This window comes from Salmo trutta, chromosome 4 (assembly GCF_901001165.1).
Source record: "Salmo trutta chromosome 4, fSalTru1.1, whole genome shotgun sequence".
In the NCBI taxonomy this organism is placed as follows: domain Eukaryota; kingdom Metazoa; phylum Chordata; class Actinopteri; order Salmoniformes; family Salmonidae; genus Salmo; species Salmo trutta.
In genome coordinates this window covers 13,706,105-13,728,626 of record NC_042960.1, presented here as the reverse complement: position 1 = coordinate 13,728,626, position 22,522 = coordinate 13,706,105, and the positions used below count along the sequence as shown (strand labels likewise).

At 43.0% G+C, this 22,522-nt stretch overlaps 2 protein-coding genes across 2 annotated transcripts in view; both read left to right on the top strand.

The window, feature by feature from the left end:
* The window catches only part of LOC115191369 (zinc finger protein 23-like), a 417,143-nt gene that overhangs the window by 384,537 nt on the left and 10,084 nt on the right, over window positions 1–22,522 (top strand). The gene's annotated exons all lie outside the window — the stretch shown is intronic.
* LOC115191041 (transcriptional regulator prz1) overlaps window positions 1–22,522 on the top strand; it is a 36,394-nt gene that overhangs the window by 9,168 nt on the left and 4,704 nt on the right. The window contains exons 4-7 of the mRNA XM_029749049.1: window positions 7,999–8,153; window positions 11,843–11,983; window positions 12,542–12,653; window positions 14,060–14,169. Of these exons, the coding sequence (XP_029604909.1) occupies window positions 7,999–8,153; window positions 11,843–11,983; window positions 12,542–12,653; window positions 14,060–14,169 (518 nt within the window). The remainder of the gene's footprint in view (window positions 1–7,998; window positions 8,154–11,842; window positions 11,984–12,541; window positions 12,654–14,059; window positions 14,170–22,522) is intronic.

Here is a 22,522-nt window from a genome sequence, read left to right as displayed (position 1 = left end):
GAAGGAGAGGAGGAACCATGGCACAGCAGAGACATCCAGACTGGCGCTCATCCTGTAGCCACGGAGGACCCCACCACTGCCACACTGCCACCCATGACCCGATGCAGCATCACGGAGGTCAGTGGAACGCCAAACGCCGTCCTCAAGTCAGAGACCGATACCAAGACTTTAACAGGGCTGGGCTGTCCTGCTCCCCGCTCAGAATATTTCCATTACGGTAACCCGAAGACGGTTCTGTCCCATCAGAACTCAGGTGACACGTTACAGACTGGCAATGATCCGTCCTGTTCATACACTACAAAGACGGAGATACCTGGTGACATGTCTGTGGGCTTAGATGCACAGACTAATCCAATGAGAGAGGACTGGAACCGGTACAGTAGTAGTGTATACTCTGAAGGGTGCCAAGATGAGAAAGGAGAGGGTCTCGTCGTAGATGAGATGACTGTGAAAGTGGAGAGCGACGCTCCTGTGACATGGAATGCAGACGAGACTCACTTCGGAGAAGGACACTCGCAGGGAAACTCCAGTGATTTCTTAGACTATAGGGAAAGCTTGGAGACAAATCTAAATGTCCCGACCCACTCCCCTTTACACCCAGTGTCCATGTCGATGGCACCTTCCGATTCACAAGGCTGCCTCCTTTTCAATCAGGTATTGAACTCAAACAACCAAAGGGCCAAGCCGTGGGGAGAGGGAGCAACAACGGGCGGTAAAGAAAAGCAGTTCTTCTGCATGTTCTGTAACAAAGGCTTTAGCTGCCCACAGAAGGTGGAGATCCACCAGAGAGTCCACACAGGGGTGAAACCCTTCATCTGTACCCAGTGTCACATGCGCTTCGCCCATGCTGGCAACCTTAAGAGGCACCAGCGGTTCCACACAGGGGTAAAACCCTTCAAATGTACCCAGTGTCACATGCGCTTCACCCAGGCTGGTGACCTGAAGAGGCACGAGAGGGTCCACACAGGGGAGAAACCCTACAGCTGCCCCCAGTGTGAGAAGAGGTTCTCCCGTCAGGACCAGCTGAAGATGCACCTGAAGGTCCACACGGGAGAGAAGCCATTCGCCTGTACTCACTGTGGGAAGAGGTTTTCAGAGAGGACCTACCTCAGGATGCACCAGCAGAAACACCATTCCACTCTATAACATGGAAAGTAACCATTCCACTCAATAGCTTCTGACGTTTAGATCAAACCCTGCATTAGACTAAGATGAATGTTCATTGTTGTCAGCAGAAAAGATCAACAGATACATCTGAGCACAAGAGTAACAGATTTCTGTGTTGAATATTGCATCCAGACATTGGCATAAATAAGCCTACAAAAGTCTAACATATTGTGTTTGTACTGTGTAGGCTATATGATGTTCACACATTTTCCCAAGACACTTTTAATGCAGATTTGTAGTTGAGACATGTGCATGTCTGGTTTTCATATGGTGTATTTAAAACTTGTTTGTTTAATAAACACAAAATGGGACTTTTCTAAGACTCATTGAGACTCTTTAGTATACATCACATCTGATCTCACGCTTTCTAACCAATATACACTTACTAAATATACCTACACATACCCACACAAAACACCTACTGTACACGTCAAAATAGTTTAGTCAGGTTTGTCTGACTTACCATAGCTGAATCATATTTATGTCCACCATAATGGGTTTAACAACAATGAAGTCATTCTGTAACTACAGTATAGGACTCAAACATAGTGGGGATGGGTAAACACTCCATGTTGAAAGTGTGTTTATCTGTTTGTACGTACCTGAGGTAGTGTATGTCTGTGTAATCTGTATCACCTGCCTCTTCCAGGAGGAGGAGGGTCAGGAGGTGCTGCTTGTGGAGGAGGGGTGTGAGGAGGGTCTGGGGAACCCTGAGGGGACCATGGTCATGGAGGACAACCAGACTACACCACCGCCTGAACCCACAGAGGAACCAACTGAGCAGCACAGGACCACACAGTCTCACTGAGGTGAGCCCACTGTGAACTACCGTCTAAATGGTATTAGGTCAGGGCCCGTATCCACTACTCTGAGTAGGAGTGCTGTTCTTGGATCAGTTTTGCCTTTTAGATAATCATGAATAAGACTATGTAGACAGGTGGCGACCTGGTCCTCGATCAGCACTCTTACTCTGAGCCGCTTTGTGGATACAGGCCCAGGACTTGATTAATTTTGTCTTCAATTAAATGGGTTTCTATTGCATGTTCAACTCTACTGATGGTTTTATCACAACAAATGTAGCGTTATTGCGAATGTCCCCACTGTGGTCTTGGCACATGAGCTCTAGCCAACAGCTGGCAGATACAGTGCAGGTAGGATTATTATGGATAAGAGATTATTTTTATTTTTCAAACAGCATTTCACTAGAATAAGACCTTCGATATTTAATTGGAAGGAGCGTCGAGCTCATCACCGTGCACTTTCACCACCCTGTGAAGTTCATCATTTATTTCATCTGTAGCCGAAAAACGGCATGCTTTCTTGAGTCGTAGTGAGAATCAAATCAAATTTTATTAGTCACATGCGCCGAATACAACAGGTGTAGACCTTACAGTGAAACGCTTACTTACGAGCCCCTAACCAACAATGCAGTTTTAAAAAATACGAGTAAGAGTAAGAAATAAAAGTAACAAGTAATTAAAGAGCAGCAGTAAAATAACAATAGCTTGACTATACAGTGCCTTGTAAAAGTATTCAACCCCTTTGGCGTTTTTCCTATTTTGTTGCATTACAACCTGTAATTTAAATGGATTTTTATTTGGATTTCATGTAATGGACATACACAAAATAGTCCAAATTGGTGAAGTGAAAATTAAAAAAAGAACTTTCAAAAAATTCTAAAGAAATTCTAAACTGAAAAGTAGTGTGTGCATATGTATTAACCCCCTTTGCTATAAAGCCCCTAAATAAGATCTGGTGCAACCAATTACCTTCAGAAGTCACATAATTAGTTAAATAAAGTGCACCTGTGTGCAATCTAAGTGTCACATGATCTCAGTAAAAATATACACCTGTTCTGAAAGGCCCCAGAGTCTGCAACACCATTAAGCAAGGGGCAACACCAAGCAAGCGGTACTATGAAAACCAAGAAGCTCTCCAAACAGGTCAGGGACAAAATTGTGGAGAAGTACAGATCAGGGTTGGGTTATAAAAAAATATCAGAAACTTTGAACATCCAACAGAGCACCATTATTAAAAAATGGAAAGAATAGGGCACCACAACAAACCTGCCAAGAGAGGGCTGCCCACAAACTCACAGACCAGGCAAGGAGGGCATTAATCAGAGGCAACAAAGACACCAAAGGTAACCCCGAAGGAGCTGCAAAGCTCCACAGCGGAGACTGGAGTATCTGTCCATAGGACCACTTTAAGCCGTACACTCCACAGAGCTGGGCTTTACGGAGGAGTGGCCAGAAGAAAATAAGCAAACATGTTTGGTGTTCACCAAAAGGCATGTGGGAGACTACCCAAACATATGGAAGAAGGTACTCTGGTCAGATGAGACTACAATTGAGCTTTTTTGGCAATCATTGAAAATGCTATGTCTGGCGCAAACCTAACACTTCTCATCACCCCGATAACACCATCCCCACAGTGAAGTATGGTGGTGGCAGCATCATGCTGTGGGGATGTTTTTCGTCAGGGGCTGGGAAACTGGTCAGAATTGAAGGATGGCGCTAAATACAGGGAAATTCTTGAGGGAAACCTGTTTGTCTTCCAGAGATTTGAGACTGGGACGGAGGTTTACCTTCCAGCAGGACAATGACCCTAAGCAAACTGCTAAAGCAACACTCGAGTGGTTTAAGGGGAAACATTTAAATGTCTTGGAATAATCAAAGTCCAGACCTCAATCCAATTGAGAATCTGTGGTACGACTTAAAGATTGCTGTATACCAGTGGAACCCTGTCGAAAAATAATGAAAAAAAAGAGGCTTAAATGCAAAAAAAAAAAAAAAAATCATGGTGAAAAGATGAAAACAAAACGTTTCCGCATCAAGCCATCAGTGTAAGTCATAGGTGTCAAACTCATTCCATGGAGGGCCTAGTGCCCTCAAATTCAACTCTGGACCTCAAACAGTTCCACTGCATTTTTTTAATTGATCCCCTCTAATCAGAGACTGATTTAGACCTGGGACACCAGGTGTGTGCAATTCATTATCAGGTTGAACAGAGAACCAGCAGGTTCCAGACCTCGTAGGGTAAGATCTGAGTACCTCTGGCCTAGTGTATGCTAGTTTTTGTTTTTTCCTTTCAATTAGGAGTGGGGAATTCCTTACTAATTAGTGACCTTAATTAGTCAATCGAGTACAAGGGACAAGCAAAAACCCCCAATCACTCGGCCCTGCTTTGAATGAGTTTGACTCGCGGCGTAAATGATGGGCACACACACACCTCTGGCTTCGATTTCAAGGATAATTGCGTACGTCACATGATCAAGAAATAAAATGCATCAAATCTATGAATCAGTTCCTTATACAATAGAATGCATGAACTATTACATTGTGTACATCAGAAGACCGAGAAATATAATCAATTATTGCATTTAGAAATACCATGTGAACATTTCCTCAGAATAAATAGCACAGGATTGTAGAGAAACAGAATGTAGAGTAGGGAGCTTGAGAGATTGAAAGAAAACACTAGATGGGGGGTATCAAGCACCAGTAAAACTTACAGAAAAAACTTCAATAACAATTCTTCATTCATGCCTGATAGGTGGAGAGTTTTTGGATAGAACATCCACCTGTATTCTGTCTGGAGAACACTCAGTTCAAGATTACCACCCCTATGTGAACATTTTATCTACCAGCCTTCCCTGTGGCTCAGTTGGTAGAGCATGGTGTTTGCAACGCCAGCATGGTGTGTGCAACGCCAGGGTTGTGGGTTCGATTCCCACGGGGGGCCAGTACAAAAAAAAATGGAAATGCATGAAATGAAAATGAAATGTATGTATTCACTACTGTAAGTCGCTCTGGATAAGAGCGTCTGCTAAATGACTAAACTGTAACTGTAAACTGTTATCTTCTGTACAGAAGGACATGGAGGAGATTGGGTGACCGACCTTTGAGAAATGATGTGCTATTGGGGATTTAGGGTCATTTCTCCTTACAGCACTCCTGTGTTCTATAATACGTGTTCTTACCTGTTTACTGGTTTTGCCCATGTATTGGTTATTGCATGGACAAGAGATAAGGTATATGACTTTAGAAGAGCTGCATGTGAGGAACTGTTTCATAGTGTATTGTTTACCAATGGCAGAGCTATTGAATTCGCTCACTTTAATACAGGAGTCCCTATATGCCGCACACCTACGGCAGGGGTAGAAACAGTTAACCTTGTTCAGTCGTCCGTTATTATTTTTTATTTTGGGGGGGAGGGGCCTAAGTGTCAGCTTGAACAATGAAGTCCCTGATATTCCCTGCCCTGCAGTGGGAAGAGAGGAGGGTCAGAGAAAATCTTTAGGCAAACAGGATCAGACATGCGGACATTCCAATGTTACTTAATGGCTCCCTTGATGTGATGTCATCATTAAAATGATATGTAGTGGTAAAGATGCATTTTTTAAAATCTGTATCTTTTATCCCTTCTGGTTGAGGTCTCATCAAGGATATGTACTCTACTGAGAGCATCATCAAGCCATACTTAAGGTTATGGATGGGCCTCAAGCTGTCTACATTTTCATAGCCTAATTTTCAACATATGTTTTACTAGTGCGAATGCACTTCAGTCTCAGAAATTGTGTGAACGGTACTCCCTTCAGAAATGTGGGATGCGCACTAGAGGCATGTAGAAAAAGAGCTCAGACAGCCTATAATTTCTAGGAGGGTAATTAACCACACATTCATTAACTTGTCATTTGAAACAGGCTTGTGTAAGTACCTGTTTTTAGAGAGACAGTATCTTGGCTAGAACAAGGACAGTTTAATATTTACCTTACTGATGTGATGTTGATGGAGTAAAATCATTGTATTTTCTACTCTATTCTTGCTAACACACTTATTTTTAAACAAATCTGCTCTCAGCTTGAAAGATACTGATCATAGTAGATTTGATGTGTAATGTAATACTATAAGTAGTACTTTATTTAAAAAAACATTGTGCATACCCTTTTCATTTAACCACACCCTTTGAGCTATGACACCAACCAATAAGATCTTCTCTTAAGTAAAGCAGAGACCAAGGGATTAATGAGAAGTGGTAAAAACAACAACAACAAAAACATGGTAAGGGTTGTGGAAAAGGAAGGGAAAGACACCTGTCAGGATCCAGGAAAAGGTGGCGGCAGGGAGGTCCAGAGAGAAGGGATGAAGATGTAATCACAAGGCTGAGACTCATCAGGCTCAACAGCACTTTGAAATTAGTCAGGAAACATCCAACTGGGAAGTTAGATCATAGGCAGAGGGAGATGGAGACAGTAGAACTCTTTCTATTTATGTGCCAGCGATATGGGAGGGAAAGGGACAGTTTGTTATTAGTATTAAAGAATAATGGTATTGAGGAGTCAAGTTTAATTGAACTGTTAAGAAAACCTTAAGGTGATATTGTATTAAATTATATATTCCGTTTCCTTCGGGAGAACGGTTTAATTGGGTAGAATTACATTTCAGACCTTCACCGTCTCTGGTCAACACTCCAGTCCGTGGCGGAAATGCATCACTAAAGTTGGTTGCCAACCGCCATTTAAAAACCACTGAAGAAAAAGCGTAAACGGAAGTGAACAGGAAACATTTACACGTTAGAGGTTTTTGTTGTTATTTAGACGTTTATTAACACCCTGGAACTCAATATGCCTCATTGAACTCCACAGCATCACCCACTTACCCCATATAGTGTTTAATTCGCGTTTGAGGCAGGACTTGGTTGATAGACGTTAACTAGCTAGCTGCTAACAATGGCTAACTGTATTGCTGTTCACACTCAAATAGCCTCCATCATGGAGGTGCTAGCGAATGCAGCCGTGGCAGAAGTCTGTAAACTCGTAGACGACGACTACGCAGTGTTTCGTTTGGAAATAACTCAAAACCAGAAAGAAAACAGGGCATTGCGGAGGAAACTACAGCTACTGGAACTAAAGGTGGCACGGGACCGCGTCCTTACCAGTCGTCCCAAGATCCTCGACCGATATAGAGGAATGGCAAGAGGTACATTTTGCAGAAGGCGGAGGCTGTGGGCCGGTCTCCTCGTTCACATCTGCGCATGTGTAACTTTATATGTTTATTTATTTATTTAACTAGGCAAGTCAATTACGAACATATTCTTATTTATAATGACGCCAAACCTAGACGACGCCGCCCTATGGGACGAGCCTGGACTCGAACCAGGGTGTCTGTAGTGACGCCTCAAGCACTAAGATGCAGTGCCTTAGACCTGTGAGCCACTCGGGAGCCCCAAAATCATTATGCTTACATAGCTAATTTGCAGATTGACACTATCATATTCTAACCAGATTATTGATTTACTGCATTTCCTATTATTTACTAATTGAAAATGATATAATGCATGGAGCATAATCAATCTATAAATAGTATATCAAGCAGTTATGTGAAGTCTTACCTTACATCCTTGCCAATTCTAGATAGTGTCAATAGTATACAATATACAGTTGCGCATTGACAGTACCACCTCTTTTCCCCCAATCACTCTCTCAGGTGAAGGACATCTCACTGGAGGCCACAGGAGCTTTGTGAAGCCAGCGGGACACAATACATGGAGCGATGACCAACCAATCACTGTTGATGAGGGGAGTGGAAGCTCAACCCAACACGTTATCGTGATAGAGGTTAGTGTAATAGTATTACATTAAAATTATAGTACATCAAATGTGGCCAGTTTATTTCAGAAAGGCTCCCCTCAGCTATTCACTTGCTTACATGTACATCCTTATTTATCTGCCATAGGGGAGCTTGGAGACTTCCCAATTACATTGTTATGCAATTCTACTAATGTACCTGTAATAACCTCCCCTCTTCTTATGTCAGTCTGCAGATGCAGGTCCTGGGGTCAAGCAGGAGAGGTCTGAAGGAGAGGAGGACCCAAGATACAGCAAAGACATCCAGACTGGTGCGGCTGGAAAGCACCTTGTAGCCACCGAGGACCTTGCCACCACTTCCGCACCCCAGGCCTGGACCCAATGCAGCATCACAGAGGTCAGTGGAATGCCGAAGCCCATCCTCAAGTCAGAGATGGACACCGAGATATTAACAGTAACACAAAGGTTCTTACACACAGGATCTGACCCAGAGAGACTGGGGCTGGGGAGACTGGGCTGTCCTCCTGCTCCCGGCTCAGACTATTTACCGGTATTTCATCAGAGCCAGATTAATTCCCATGGAGATGGTGATGGTGACTCGTTAGACACTGATGGGGATGTTCCATGTTCTTACGCAACAGAGATGGACCCTGGCAACATATCCTTGGGTTTAGAGACACAGACTGATCTGTCTAGAGGGGACTGGAACCAGTACACTAGTAGTGTATACTCTGAAGGGTGCCTGGATAAGAAAGCGGAGGTCATAGTGGTAGATGAGGTGACTGTAAAAGTGGAGGGCTACGCTTCTCCCCTATTGAATGCAGATAGTCACCTAGGAGATGGACACTCACAGGGCAGAGATGCCTTAGATTATAGGGGAAGCTTAGAGACAACTGCAAATGTTGCTACCCTCTCCCCTTTACACACATTCAGGGATCGCAATCCAGGGTCCACATCGATGCCACCTTCCGCATCACACAGCCATGTCCTTTCCAATCAGCTATTGAACTCAAACGACAGGGCTAGAGCCCAGGCTCAGGGAGGGGCAGCCACATCAGGCAATAGTAAAGAGAAACGGTTCCTCTGCATGTTCTGTAATAAAGGCTTCAGCTGCCTCCAGAAGGTGGAGATCCACCAGAGGGTTCATACAGGGGTAAAGCCCTTCAGCTGTACCCAGTGTCATATGCGCTTTTCGGTGGCTGGCAACCTGAAGAGGCACCAGAGGGTCCACACAGGGGTGAAACCCTTCAGCTGTACCCATTGTCAAATGCACTTCGCTCAGGCTGGTGACCTGAAGAGGCACGAGAGGGTCCACACAGGGGAGAAACCCTTCAGCTGCCCCCAGTGTGAGAAGAGGTTCTCACGCCAGCACCAGCTGAAGATGCACCTGAAGGTCCACACGGGAGAGAGGTCGTTCGCCTGTACGCACTGCAGGAAGAGTTTCTCAGAGAGGAGCTACCTCCGGATACACCACCAGAAAAAACATTCCACTCAATGACATAGAAAGTAACCATTCCATTCAATAGCTTCTGACGTTTATATCAAACCCTGCATTAAAGACAAAGATTAGTTTTCATTATTGTCAGCTAAAAAGACCCACAGATGCATTTTGAATAACAAGGGTAACAGATTTCAGTATATATTGCGTCCAGACATTGTAAAATATAAGGCATACAGTGCATTCGGAAAGTATTCAGACCCCTTGACTTTTTCTATATTTTGTTACGTTACAGCTTTATTCTAAAATAGATTAAATAAGAACAAATCAATCTACACAATAACACAATGACAAAGCAAAAACAGGTTAAGAATTTTTAGCAAATTGATTAAAAATAACAACCTTATTTACAAAAGTATTCAGACCCTTTGCTATGAGACTCGAAATTGAGCTCTCCACCAATCAGGCCTTTATGGTTGAGTGGCCAGACCGAAGCCACTCCTCAGTAAAAAGGCACATGACAACCCGCTTGGAGTTTGCCAAAAGGCACCTAAAGGACTCTCAGACCATGAGAAACAAGATTCTCCGGTGAGATGAAACCAAGATTTAACTCTTTGCCCTGAATGCCAAGCGTCACGTCTGGAGGAAACCTGGCACCACCCCTATGGTGAAGCCTGGTGGTGGCAGCATCATGCTGTGGGGTTGTTTTTCAGCGGCAGGAACTGGGAGACTAGTCAGGATCGTGGGAAAGATGAACGGAGCAAAGTACAGAGAGATCCTTGATGAAAACCTGCTACAGAGTGCTTAGACTCGGGCGAAGGTTTACCTTCCAACAGGACAAGGATCCTAAGCCCACAGCCAAGGCAACGCAGGAGTAGCTTCGGGACAAGTCTCTGAATGTCCCAGAGTGGATCAGCCAGAGCCCGGACTTGAATCTAACATCTCTGGAGAGACCTGAAAATAGCTGTGCAGCAACGCTCCCCATCCAACCTGACAGAGCTTGAGAGGATCAGCAGAGAAGAATGGGAGAAACTCCCCAAATACAGGTGTGCCAGGCTTGTAGCGTCATACCCAAGACTCGAGGCTGTAATCACTGCCAAAGGTGCTTCAACAAACTACTGAGTAAAGGGTCTGAATACTTATGTGATTTGTTTTTTAAATATAAATTTGCAAACATTTCTAAAAACCATTTTTTTGCTTTGTCGTTATAGGGTATTGTGTGTAGATTGATGAGAAACAAAACTATTTAATCCATTTTCGAAGCCTGTAACAATGTGGAAAAAGTAAAGGGGTCTGAATACTTTCTGAATGCACTGTAAGCCTAAAGTCTGTTTCAAACTGTGTTTGTACTGTATAGGCTATATAATGTTCAAATGCATATTTCATTACTTAAATTCAACTGCTTAATTTTTATCCTAAGACTCTTTGAATGAGAAAATGAATGCAGTTCATCAAGTTCATGCAGATTTTTAGTTGAGACATGTGAGTGTGTGGTTTTCATATGGTGTATTTAAAACTTGTTTGTTTAATAAACACAAAATGGGACTTTTCATTCTAAGACTTTCATTGAGACTCTCTTTAATATACAGCAGATCTGATATCACCCTATTCTGCTTCATAACTTGTGATGAAATGTGTATTATTGGTTAAGTCAAAGTAATGGCGAAACCCCACCTATTTCTACAATTTCACTTAAAATTTGATTTTATACACTTACTAAATATACCTACATTAACACCTACTGTACATGTCAAAATAGTTTAGTCAAGTTTGTCTGACTTATCATAGCTGACTTATTTTTACCCACAACATCATATTTATGTCCACCATGATGGGTTTAACAACAATGAAGTCATTCTGTAACTACAGTATAGGACTCAAAAGTAGGGGAGTGGGTAAACAATCCATGTTGAAAGTGTTTCTCTGTGTACGTACCAGAATTTTTTTAATACATACTGGAAACTGGAGCGTGACAAACCGAGCAGCGTTGCAGTTCTTCACACACACTGGTGCGCCAGGCACCTACTATCATACCCCGTTCAAAGGCACTTCAATCTTTTGTCTTGCCCCTTCACCTTCTGAATGGCACACATACACAATCCATGTCTCAGTTGTCTCAGAGCATAAAATGCCTTCTTTAACCTGTCTCCTCCCCTTCATCTACATGGATTGAAAGGGATTGAAACAAGTGACATCAATAAGGGATCAGACCAGGTGAACGCTATGATCCCTTATTGACGTCACATGTTAAATACACTTCAATCAGTGTAGATGGAGGAGACAAGTTAGACTCTTTAGTATACATCACATCTGATCTCACCCTATTCTACGTACACCTGACAGCGCTTTATAACCAATATACACTTACTAAATATACCTCCACATACTAACACCTACTGGACACGTCAAAATAGTTTAGTCAGGTATGCCTGACTTTTGACTTATCATCGCTGACTCATGTTTACCCACAACATATTTATGTCCACCATGATGGGTTTAACAACAATGAAGTCATTCTGTAACTACAGTATAGGACTCAAACGTAGTGAGGTGGGTAAGTGCTCCATGTTGAAATTGTGTTTATTATCTGTGTGTGCGTACCTGAGGGAGTGTATGTCTGTGTAATCTGCATCACCTGTCTCTTCTAGGTGGAGGAAGTGCTTCTGGTGAAGGAGGGTCTGAGGAACCCTGAAGGGACCATGGTTATGGAGGACAACCAGACTACACCTCCTCCTGAACCCACAGAGGTACCAGCTGAGCAGCACAGGACCACACACAGTCTCACTGAGGTGAGCCCACTGTAAACTACTGTCTGAATGGTATTAGGTCAGGGCCCGTATTCACTAAGCCTCTCAGATTAGGAGTGCTGATCTAGGATCAGTTTTACTTTTTAGATCATAATGAATAAGACTATTTGGAAAGATTCTAGATCAACACTCCTACTATTTGTGAATAAGGGCCCAGGTCTTGATTCATTTTGTTTTAAGTGTGGGACCATGCCTTTAACTTCCCTTTAAGGTTTTGTATAATTCAGAGGTAATTTTGTGAACGAGTGCTAACTCGCTTAAAGGCAAACACTGGAAGTCTTCGGGCACAGCTAGCAAGCTAGTTAGCTTTGGTTCGCCAAATTACCTCTTAACTGCCTGCATACTGGACACAGAGACAATAATGGTATCCACAAGTTCATCTGATTCATCTCTTTAAAGAGTGTCACGTAATCAAATCAACTAACATGTTTGCATTGTACTCATAGCAATCCCTCATTGCCCAATCAGAAAATGCTCCATAGCAGGGTGCTCATATCAGATTTCTTGATCCAACATCCTCTCACTCTGTATCTCTTACAGTCAGTAGATATGGAGGATGGGAAGCCTGATCTGCTGATAGTCAAAGTGGAGACAATAGAAGATGAACCAGAGAGCATGGATCTGCTGAGTGAACTAAAGATGGGAGAGCAAGGTAAGAGAAACACATATAGCCTACATACAGTAATAGAGCTTGAGTGGAAAGAGTGATGCGCCTGGCTATGTTTTCTTCATTCATAAAATGAAACCAATACAACTTATGTTTACATACTAAAACACACATACAGTTGAAGTCGTAAGTTTACATACACCTTAGCCAAATACATTTAAACTCAGTTTTTCACAATTCCTGACATTTAATCCTAGTACAAATTCCCTGTTTTAGGTCAGTTAGGATCACCACTTTATTTTAAGAATGTCAAATGTCAGAATAATAGTGGAGAGAATGATTCATTTCAGCTTTTATTTCTTTCATCACATTCCCAGTAGGTCAGAAGTTCACATACACTCAATTAGTATTTGGTAGCATTGCCTTTAAATTGTTTAACTTGGGACAAACGTTTTGGGTAGCCTTTCACAAGCTTCCCACAATAATTTGGGTGAATTTTGGCCCATTCCTCCTGACAGAGCTGATGTAACTGAGTCAGGTTTCTAGGCCTCCTTGCTCGCACACGCTTTTTCAGTTCTGCCCACAAATTTTCTATAGGATTGAGGTCAGGGCTTTGTAATGGCCACTCCAATACCTTGACTTTGTTGTCCTTAAGCCATTTTGCCACAACTTTGGAAGTATGCTTGGGGTTATTGTCCATTTGGAAGACCCATTTGTGACCAAGCTTTAACTTCCTGACTGATGTCTTGAGATGTTGCTTCAATATATCCACATCATTTTCCTTCCTCTTGATGCCATCTATTTTGTGAAGTGTACCAGTCCCTCCTGCATCCCAGCACCCCCACAACATGATGCTGCCACGCCCATGCTTAAAGGTTGGGATGGTGTTCTTCAGCTTGCAAGCCTCACTCACTCTTTTTCTTCTAAACATAACGATGGTCATACAGTTCTATTTTTGTTTCATCAGACCAGAGGACGTTTCTCCAAAAAGTACGATCTTTGTCCCCATGTGCAGTTGCAGACCGTAGTCTGGCTTTTTTATGGCGGTTTTGGAGCAGTGGCTTCTTCCTTGCTGAGCGGCCTTTCAGGTTATGTTGATATAGGACTCGTTTTACTTTGGATATAGATTCTTTTGTACCGTTTTTTTCCAGCGTCTTCACAAGGTCCTTCGCTGTTGTTCTGGGATTGATTTGCACTTTTCGCACTAACGTACATTCATCTCTAGGAGACAGAACGCGTCTCCTTCCTGAGCGGTATGACAGCTGCGTGGTCCCAGGGTGTTTATACTTGCGTAATATTGTTTGTACAGATGAACGTGGTACCTTCAGGCGTTTGAAAATTGTTCCCAAGGATGAACCAGAGTTGTACTTGACCAGGTAATTGACTTAAATGCCATATTTAGAGTTCTCTGCCATGTTTGTATATGTCTATTTTGTAACCTTTTCCTGCAGGTGGTTGGCTGGAGCCTAACAAGGGAGACTGGGCGGCTATCTTGGATTCCCAGCCGGGCGCAGCCAATGACTCAGGGGACCTTATCACTGAGCAGGGCGAGATAGTGGAGGTCAGTGGATGGGACAGAGTCCTCAACTCTGGGCTGGGGAACAACACTGTTAGCCACAACCAGAAACAGACAGTCGAACACAAAACAACAACAGATTATTTTTTTTTTATTAAAACAAATGTAATTTCACCTTTATTTAACCAGGTAGGCAAGTTGAGAACAAGTTCTCATTTAGAATTGCGACCTGGCCAAGATAAAGCAAGCAGTTTGACACATACAACAACACGGAGTTACACATGGAGTAAAACAAACATATAGTCGAAAAATAAGTCTATATACAAAGTGAGTAAATGAGGTGAGATAAGGGAGGTAAAGGCAAAAAAGGCCACGATGGCGAAGTAAATACAATATAGTAAGTAAAACACTGGAATGGTAGATTTGCAGTGGAAGAAAGTGCAAAGTAGAAATAGAAATAATGGGGTGCAAAGGAGCTAAATAAATAAATACAGTAGGGGAAGGGGTAGTTATTGGGCTAAATTATAGATGGGCTATGTACAGGTGCAGTAATCTGTGAGCTGCTCTGAGAGCTGGTGCTTAAAGCTAGTGAGGGAGATAAGTGTTTCCAGTTTTAGAGATTTTTGTAGTTCGTTCCAGTCATTGGCAGCAGAGAACTGGAAGGAGAGGCGGCCGAAGGAGGAATTGGCTTTGGGGGTGACCAGAGAGATATACCTGCTGGAGTGCGTGCTACAGGTGGGTGCTGCTATGGTGACCAGCGAGCTGAGATAAGGGGGAACTTTACCTAGCAGGGTTTTGTAGATGACCTGGAGCCAGTGGGTTTGGCGACGAGTATGAAGCGAGGGCCAGCCAACGAGAGCGTACAGGTCGCAGTGGTGGGTAGTATATGGGGCTTTGGTGACAAAACGGATGGCACTGTGATAGACTGCATCCAATTTATTGAGTAGGGTATTGGAGGCTATTTTGTAAATGACATCGCCGAAGTCGAGGATCGGTAGGATGGTCAGTTTTACGAGGGTATGTTCGGCAGCATGAGTGAAAGATGCTTTGTTGCGAAATAGGAAGCCAATTCTATATTTAACTTTGGATTGGAGATGTTTGATGTGAGTCTGGAAGGAGAGTTTACAGTCTAACCAGACACCTAGGTATTTGTAGTTGTCCACATATTCTAAGTCAGAGTAGTGATGCTGGACAGGCAGGCAGGTGCGGGCAGTGATCGGTTGAAGAGCATGCATTTAGTTTTACTTGTATTTAAGAGCAGCTGGAGGCCACGGAAGGAGAGTTGTATGGCATTGAAGCTCGTCTGGAGGGTAGTTAGCACAGTGTCCAAAGAAGGGCCAGAAGTATACAGAATGGTGTCGTCTGCGTAGAGATGGATCAGAGACTCACCAGCAGCAAGAGCAACATCATTGATGTATACAGGGAAAAGAGTCAGCCCAAGAATTGAATCCTGTGGCACCCCCATAGAGACTGCCAGAGGCCCGGACAACAGGCCATCCGATTTGACACACTGAACTCTGTCAGAGAAGTAGTTAGTGAACCAGGCGAGGCAATCATTTGAGAAACCAAGGCTATTGAGTCTGCCGATGAGGATGTGGTGATTGACAGAGTCGAAAGCCCTGGCCAGGTCAATGAATACGGCAGCACAGTATTGTTTCTTATCGATGGCGGTTAAGATATCGTTTAGGACCTTGAGCGTGGCTGAGGAGCACCCATGACCAGCTCTGAAACCAGATTGCATAGCGGAGAAGGTACGGTGGGATTCGAAATGGTCGGTAATCTGTTTGTTGACTTGGCTTTCCAAGACTTTAGAGAGGCAGTGTAGGATAGATATAGGTCTGTAGCAGTTTGGGTCAAGAGTGTCCCCCCCTTTGAAGAGGGGGATGACCACAGCTGCTTTCCAATCTTTGGGAATCTCAGACGACACGAAAGAGAGGTTGAAGAGGCTAGTAATAGGGGTTGCAACAATTTCGGCAGATAATTTTAGAAAGAAAGGGTCCAGATTGTCTAGCCCGGCTGATTTGTAGGGGTCCAGATTTCGCAGCTCTTTCAGAACAACAGCTGACTGGATTTGGGAGAAGGAGAAATGGGGAAGACTTGGGCGAGTTGCTGTGGGGGGTGCAGTGCTGTTGACCGGGGTAGGGGTAGCCAGGTGGAAAGCATGGCCAGCCATAGAAAAATGCTTATTGAAATTCTCAATTATAGTGGGTTTATTGGTGGTGACAGTTTCCTATCCTCAGTGCAGTGGGCAGCTGGGAGGAGATGCTCTTATTCTCCAAGGACTTTACAGTGTCCCAGAACTTAGTCTCCATGACAACAGACTGACTGAGCCCCAAATGAAAAGACTACAGTTTACTATAGAATACTAAAATACTTAGTATAGAATTCTGTAGTAAACTGTAGTATACTGTAGAATACTATATTACACACTAGTATCCTCAATCGTGAGGTGCTTACTATAGAATGTTGTAGTATACTGTAGTAAATACTACAGTATTTTACCACCCAAAAAACACTAATGCCTGCAAAAACACTACAGTCCGCAAAACACTACAGTTTTGTAATTCTAGTACAGTGCCTTCAGAAAGTATTCACACCCCTTGACTTTTTCCATATTTTGTTGTTATAGCTTGAATTAAACATTTATTAAATTTAGATTCAGTCACTGATCTACACACAATAATACCCCATAATGTCAAAGTGGAATTATTATTTTTTTTAATTTGTAAAAATGTATAAAAACATAAAGGGCCTCCCGAGTGGCGCAGCAGTCTAAGGCACTGCATTGCAGTGCAAGAGGCGTCACTACAGATCCAGGATCGATCCTGGGGGCTGTGTCGCAGTCAGCCGCGACCGGGAGACCCATGAGGTGGCGCACATTTGGCCCAGCGTCGTCCGGGTAAGGCGAGGGTTTGGCCGGCTGGGATGTCTTTGTCCAATCATGCTCAAGCGACTCCTCCATGTGGCGGCCGGGTGCATTCACGGTCACCTCGGTCGCCAGCTGTACGGTGTTTCCTCCGACACATTGGTGCAGCTGACTTCCGGATTAAGCGAGCAGTGTGTCAAGAAGCAGTGCGGCTTGGCGGGGTCGTGTTTTGGAGGACGCATGGCTCTCTACTTTTGCCTCTCCAGAGTCCGCACGGGAGTTGCAGCGATGGGACAAGACTGTAACTATCAATTGGATATCACGAAAATTGGGGAGAAAAATGTGTAAAAAGTACCCCCCCACAAAAAAAATCAAATATAAAAGCTGAAATGTTTTGAATCAGTAAGTATTCAACCCCTTTTGTTATGGCAAGTCTAAATAAGTTCAGGAGTAAACATTTGCTTAACAAGTCACATAATAAGTTGCATGGACTCACTCTGTGTGTAATAATAGTGTTTAACATGATTTTTGAATGACTACTTCATCTCTGTACTCCACACATACAATTATCTGTAAGGTCCCTCAGTCGAGCAGTGAATTTCAAACAGAAATTCATCCACAAAGACCAGGGAGGTTTTCCAATGCCTCGCAAAGAAGGGCACCTATTGGTAGATGGGTAAAAAATAACAAAAGCAGACAATGAATATCCCTTTTGATGGTGTATCAATACACCCAGTCACTACAAAGATATAGACGTCCTTCCTAACTCAGTTGCCGGAGAGGAAGGAAACCGCTCAGGGATTTCACCATTAGGCCAATGGTGACTTTAAAACAGTTAATGATTTTAATGGCTATGATAGGAGCAAACTGAGGATGTATCAACAAGATTGTAGTTACTCCACAATACTAACTTAAATGACAGAGTGAAAAGAAGAAAGCCTGTACAGAATAAATCATATTCCAAAACATGCATCCTATTTGCAACAAGACACTAAAGTAAAACTGCAAAAAATGTGGCAAAGAAATTCACTTTATGTCCTCAATACAAAGTGTTATGTTTGATGCAAATCTAACACAACACATTACTGAGTATCACTCTAAATATTTAAGCATGGTGGTGGCTGCATCATGTTATAGGTATGCTTGTCATCTGCAAAGACTAGGGAGTTTTTTGGGATAGAAACAGAATTAATCAAATCAAATCAAATGTATTTATATAGCCCTTCTTACATCAGCTGATATCACAAAGTGCTGTACAGAAACCCAGCCTAAAACCCCAAACAGCAAGCAATGCAGGTGTAGAAGCACGGTGGCTAGGAAAAACTCCCTAGAAAGGCCAAAACCTAGGAAAAAACCTAGAGAGGAACCAGGCTATGAGGGGTGGCCAGTCCTCTTCTGGCTCTGCCGGGTGGAGATTATAACAGCACATGGCCTAGATGTTCAAATGTTCATAAATGACCAGCATTGTCAAATAATAATAATCATAGTAGTTGTCGAGGGTGCAACAAGTCAGTAACACAAGAGTAAGTGTCAGTTGGCTTTTTCATAGCCGATCTTTGAGAGTATCTCTACCGCTCCTGCTGTCTCTAGAGAGTTGAAAACAGCAGGTCTGGGACAGGTAGCACGTCCGGTGAATAGGTCAGGGTTCCAGCAGGTCTGGGACAACAGTTCTGGGACAGGTTGCACGTCCGGTGAACAGGTCAGGGTTCCATAGCTGCAGGCAGAACAGTTGGAACTGGAGCAGCAGCACGGCCAGGTGAACTGGGGACAGCAAGGAGTCATCAAGCCAAGTAGTCCTGAGGCATGGTCCTAGGGCTCAGGTCCTCCGAGAGAGAGAGAGAGAGAGAATTAGAGGGAGCATATTTAAATTCACACAGGACACCGGAAAAGACAAGAGAAATACTCCAGATGTGACAGACTGACCCTAGGCCCCCGACACATAAACTACTGCAGCATAAATACTGGGGCTGAGACAGGAGGGGTCAGGAGACACTGAGGTAAGAATAGAGGTAAGCACATGCAAAAAACTAGAGAATGTAAAAAAAAAAATAGCTTTTTGATTTGTCATTATAGGGAATTGTTGTGTAGATTGATGAGGGGGAACAAACTATTTAATAAATGTTAGAAAAGGGCTGAAACCTAACTAAATGTGAAAAAAGTCAAGGGATATGAATACTTTCCGAAGGCACTGTGTTCCCTACAGGTTATTATCGAAAAGAGCAGAAGCTCTTAACTATCCGTTCAGACCCCAGTTCTACTTACCTACACGTCAAAGATAAAACAAAAACACTATAGTAAATGCTAGTAATATCAGCAAAAACACTACCGTAAATACTACAGTCCACAAAAACACTAGTGTAAATACTACAGTATACTACAGTCTGCAAAAACACTACATTCATTACTATAGTTTATACTACAGTTATTTTACTACAGTGTTTATATAGTAAGGGAAAACCCCTATGAAATGTACAAAAATAAATGGCAAAATATTGGCATTGGACGAAACATATACACAATCGCAAATACCACTCAAATGGACGGCAGATCATCCAAACATTGTGGCATATGGCAAATGCCAAGTGTCATACAACAAAAATCCCAAAGATGGCGATTGCGCTCCACCGTAGATTTATATATTGCAAATGGACACAAAGTCAAGACCCAAGGGTCAAAATTTGAAAATGTAAAAAAAATAATCTAAAATACAACCACCTCTAAAAAAGTGCTTTCTGGACCTTTTTTTGTCAATTATACATATATAACGACCATGTGAACATACCTTTGTCTTATTTTATTGAGTTTGTCCATAACACCTATGTTTTGTCCTTTTGCATTATATAATCATAGGAAGTCAAGTCAGTAAACCATGTCCAAATGGCATAAGAAATGTCCAAATACCATACATAAGTATTGAAAGTACCAAATCAGGATGTTATGTCCATTTGCCATCTTTGATCATAGGAAGTCGGTTTCCGAACCCAAAAGTCAGTGAACCATGTCCAAATGGCATAAGAAATGTCCAAATGGCATTTATACTGACCAAATGATATATCACTATGTCCATTTGCAATGTCTTTCAATGGGCATTTACCATCACGAATTCCACATGCTCAAATAACGAATTGACTGGCCCGTTGAACTCGGGATGGCCGGGCAGTGATAGTGGTTCCTCTCCATCGCTCGTTGGTGTTGATTTCAGCATGTCAATTTGGTGATGGTTCATCATTGTTTAAACTTATTGCAAATGTACAAAAGTCAGCCAGCAAATCAGCGTCCATCAGTCAATAAGATATCATTCTGACACCAAACGGATACAAACTGACACCAAACCCACTTTGTCCAACTCGTTTAGAAGCCAACTATCACATATTTCAGAGCAGGCCCAAAATTCACAGCGCCTTCTGTTTAAACCATAATAAAAACATAAAACACGTAGTTACGTTCTAGCTTCGGGTCCAGTTCCGACATTATGTTTAGGCCTAGCTGAGGCGACCCCTGAATCATGAGTTTCGGAGCCTGACCAACGACCTTAATTAGTGCTGAAAATTCACTTCTTTCGGGCGTTGCTACGGGGTCCCTGAAGGAGCTACCGGACAGAAACGTTAGGGTCCGTCTCTATGAGCCGAGGCGGTTTCAATGCATCTAGTCTTGTGAGTCTGGTCAAAATGAATTGAAGTCATTGCAATTTTACGAGGCTGTTTCTCGGCCTGAGAACCTTCTAGAGCCACATAACTCACCGTGAACTATCGACTTAAGCTCTAGAACATGTATTTAAAGTTTCAGAGCTCTAGGTCTGACGGTTCTTTGATGGTTCTAACGCAGGTAACTATTGCAGGCTCTGTGTGTCTGTAAGCCTCACACTGTGTCACTCCCCATTGACTGTGTGTGTGTGTGTGTGTGAGTTCAGAAAATCACAGAAATCACGTAGAGCTCCGAAACCTGCCTTAACGGATTCGTCTGAACATGCCGCAACTGGATCTGTAACCTTTTGGGGAAAAAAACGAATTTCTTTAACCATCACCCATTGTACGATTTCTCGTAAATTACGATAGATAAATGTCTGGTTATTTTTTTCCTTAGACCGTACGTTCATATACTTTGACGTGAAGCGGTCAAAAATGGGCCTTAACTCAAAAAGCGTTGAGGCCTTGACGACGACTTGTTTCTGGGCTAAAAGCCCATTTGGCCAAACCCGTGCTCACCAAGTTTCTTCTTCAAAGTCTTTTCCGTGATGTTTAGTCCATTTCCAATAAGCAGCCAGTCGCCATCTGGTGGAATTGTCCAGAACAGCGGAAAAACGACACATTTTAAAAAATATATATAAAAAGGGAACCAAAATGAAGTGTCCGAGACACTTCATTTGATGGCTTCCCGGAAGATCTGGCCCTGGGGCACGACCCAAGACAGTTAGCCTATTTTAATAACACTCGCGGACGTCTAGTAAGGGACTGTACATTTGCAATATGGAGATCCTCATCAATCATAGGGGAAATGCCAAAAAGTGCCCTTCATGTATGGAAATACTACAGTAAAGTCTGCAAAAACACTACAGCGAATACTATAGTATTTATACCATACTATAGTACTTTTTCATGTGGGGGACCAGAGTGAGGTGTAGATTTGGTCCGCGAGGATGGGGAGGTGTCCGTATGCAGCTGGAGAGAACAGTGACAGACTCGGCTAGCGATGACCCATCCTGCTCCTATAGTTGTGATTGAGAGACTGATGGCGCCTCAGGTTAACAGGTGCTGCCTTCAGCCTGCCTTCTATAGGATCAATCAACTGGAACATGGACCCTGCAACAACACACACTCCCCGGCCTTCGTCCTCCTCACACTCTCCTAATGTTAATCCAGACCTCAGACAATGCCAGCGCCTCAACACAAAATGGCTACACAAGCCCATTGACAAATGACAGTAGTAGAGATAGAATCAGTAAAGGAGGCAGTGCCAAAGAGAAGTGCTCCCCGTGTTCATTCTGTGGGAAAGCCTTCAGTTTCCCCAAACAGGTGGCGATCCACCAGAATGCACACTGGGGAGAACTGTTCAGCTGCCACCTGTGCGGGGCCAGTTTCTCTGACTCATTCAACTTGAAGAGGCACCAGAGTCCACATGGGAAAAATCCTACAGCTGCCCAAGTCTGAGAAGAGGTTCTCCCACCAGCACCAGCTGAATATGCACCAGAAGGTCCACACTAGAGAGAGACAGTTTGCCTGTACTCACTGCAGGAAGAGGTTCTCAGAGAGGAGCTGCCTCAGGATTAGGGTTGCACATTTTGGGGAATATTCAGAGGTGGAAACTTTCCATGGGAATGAATGTGAAAATATGGGAATTAACTGAAATATATGCAAATTAATATTAATACAATTTAAATGTGGATGTTTTTGGCATTGGATATATTTACCATATCATATGGAGACATAAACATAAACCTTTTACCTTATAATAAGTAGGCATAATTGCAAATAGAAATAAAAACGATTTAGTTAAATTGAGTTGACTCTTCACATGGGATGATATCACTGAACA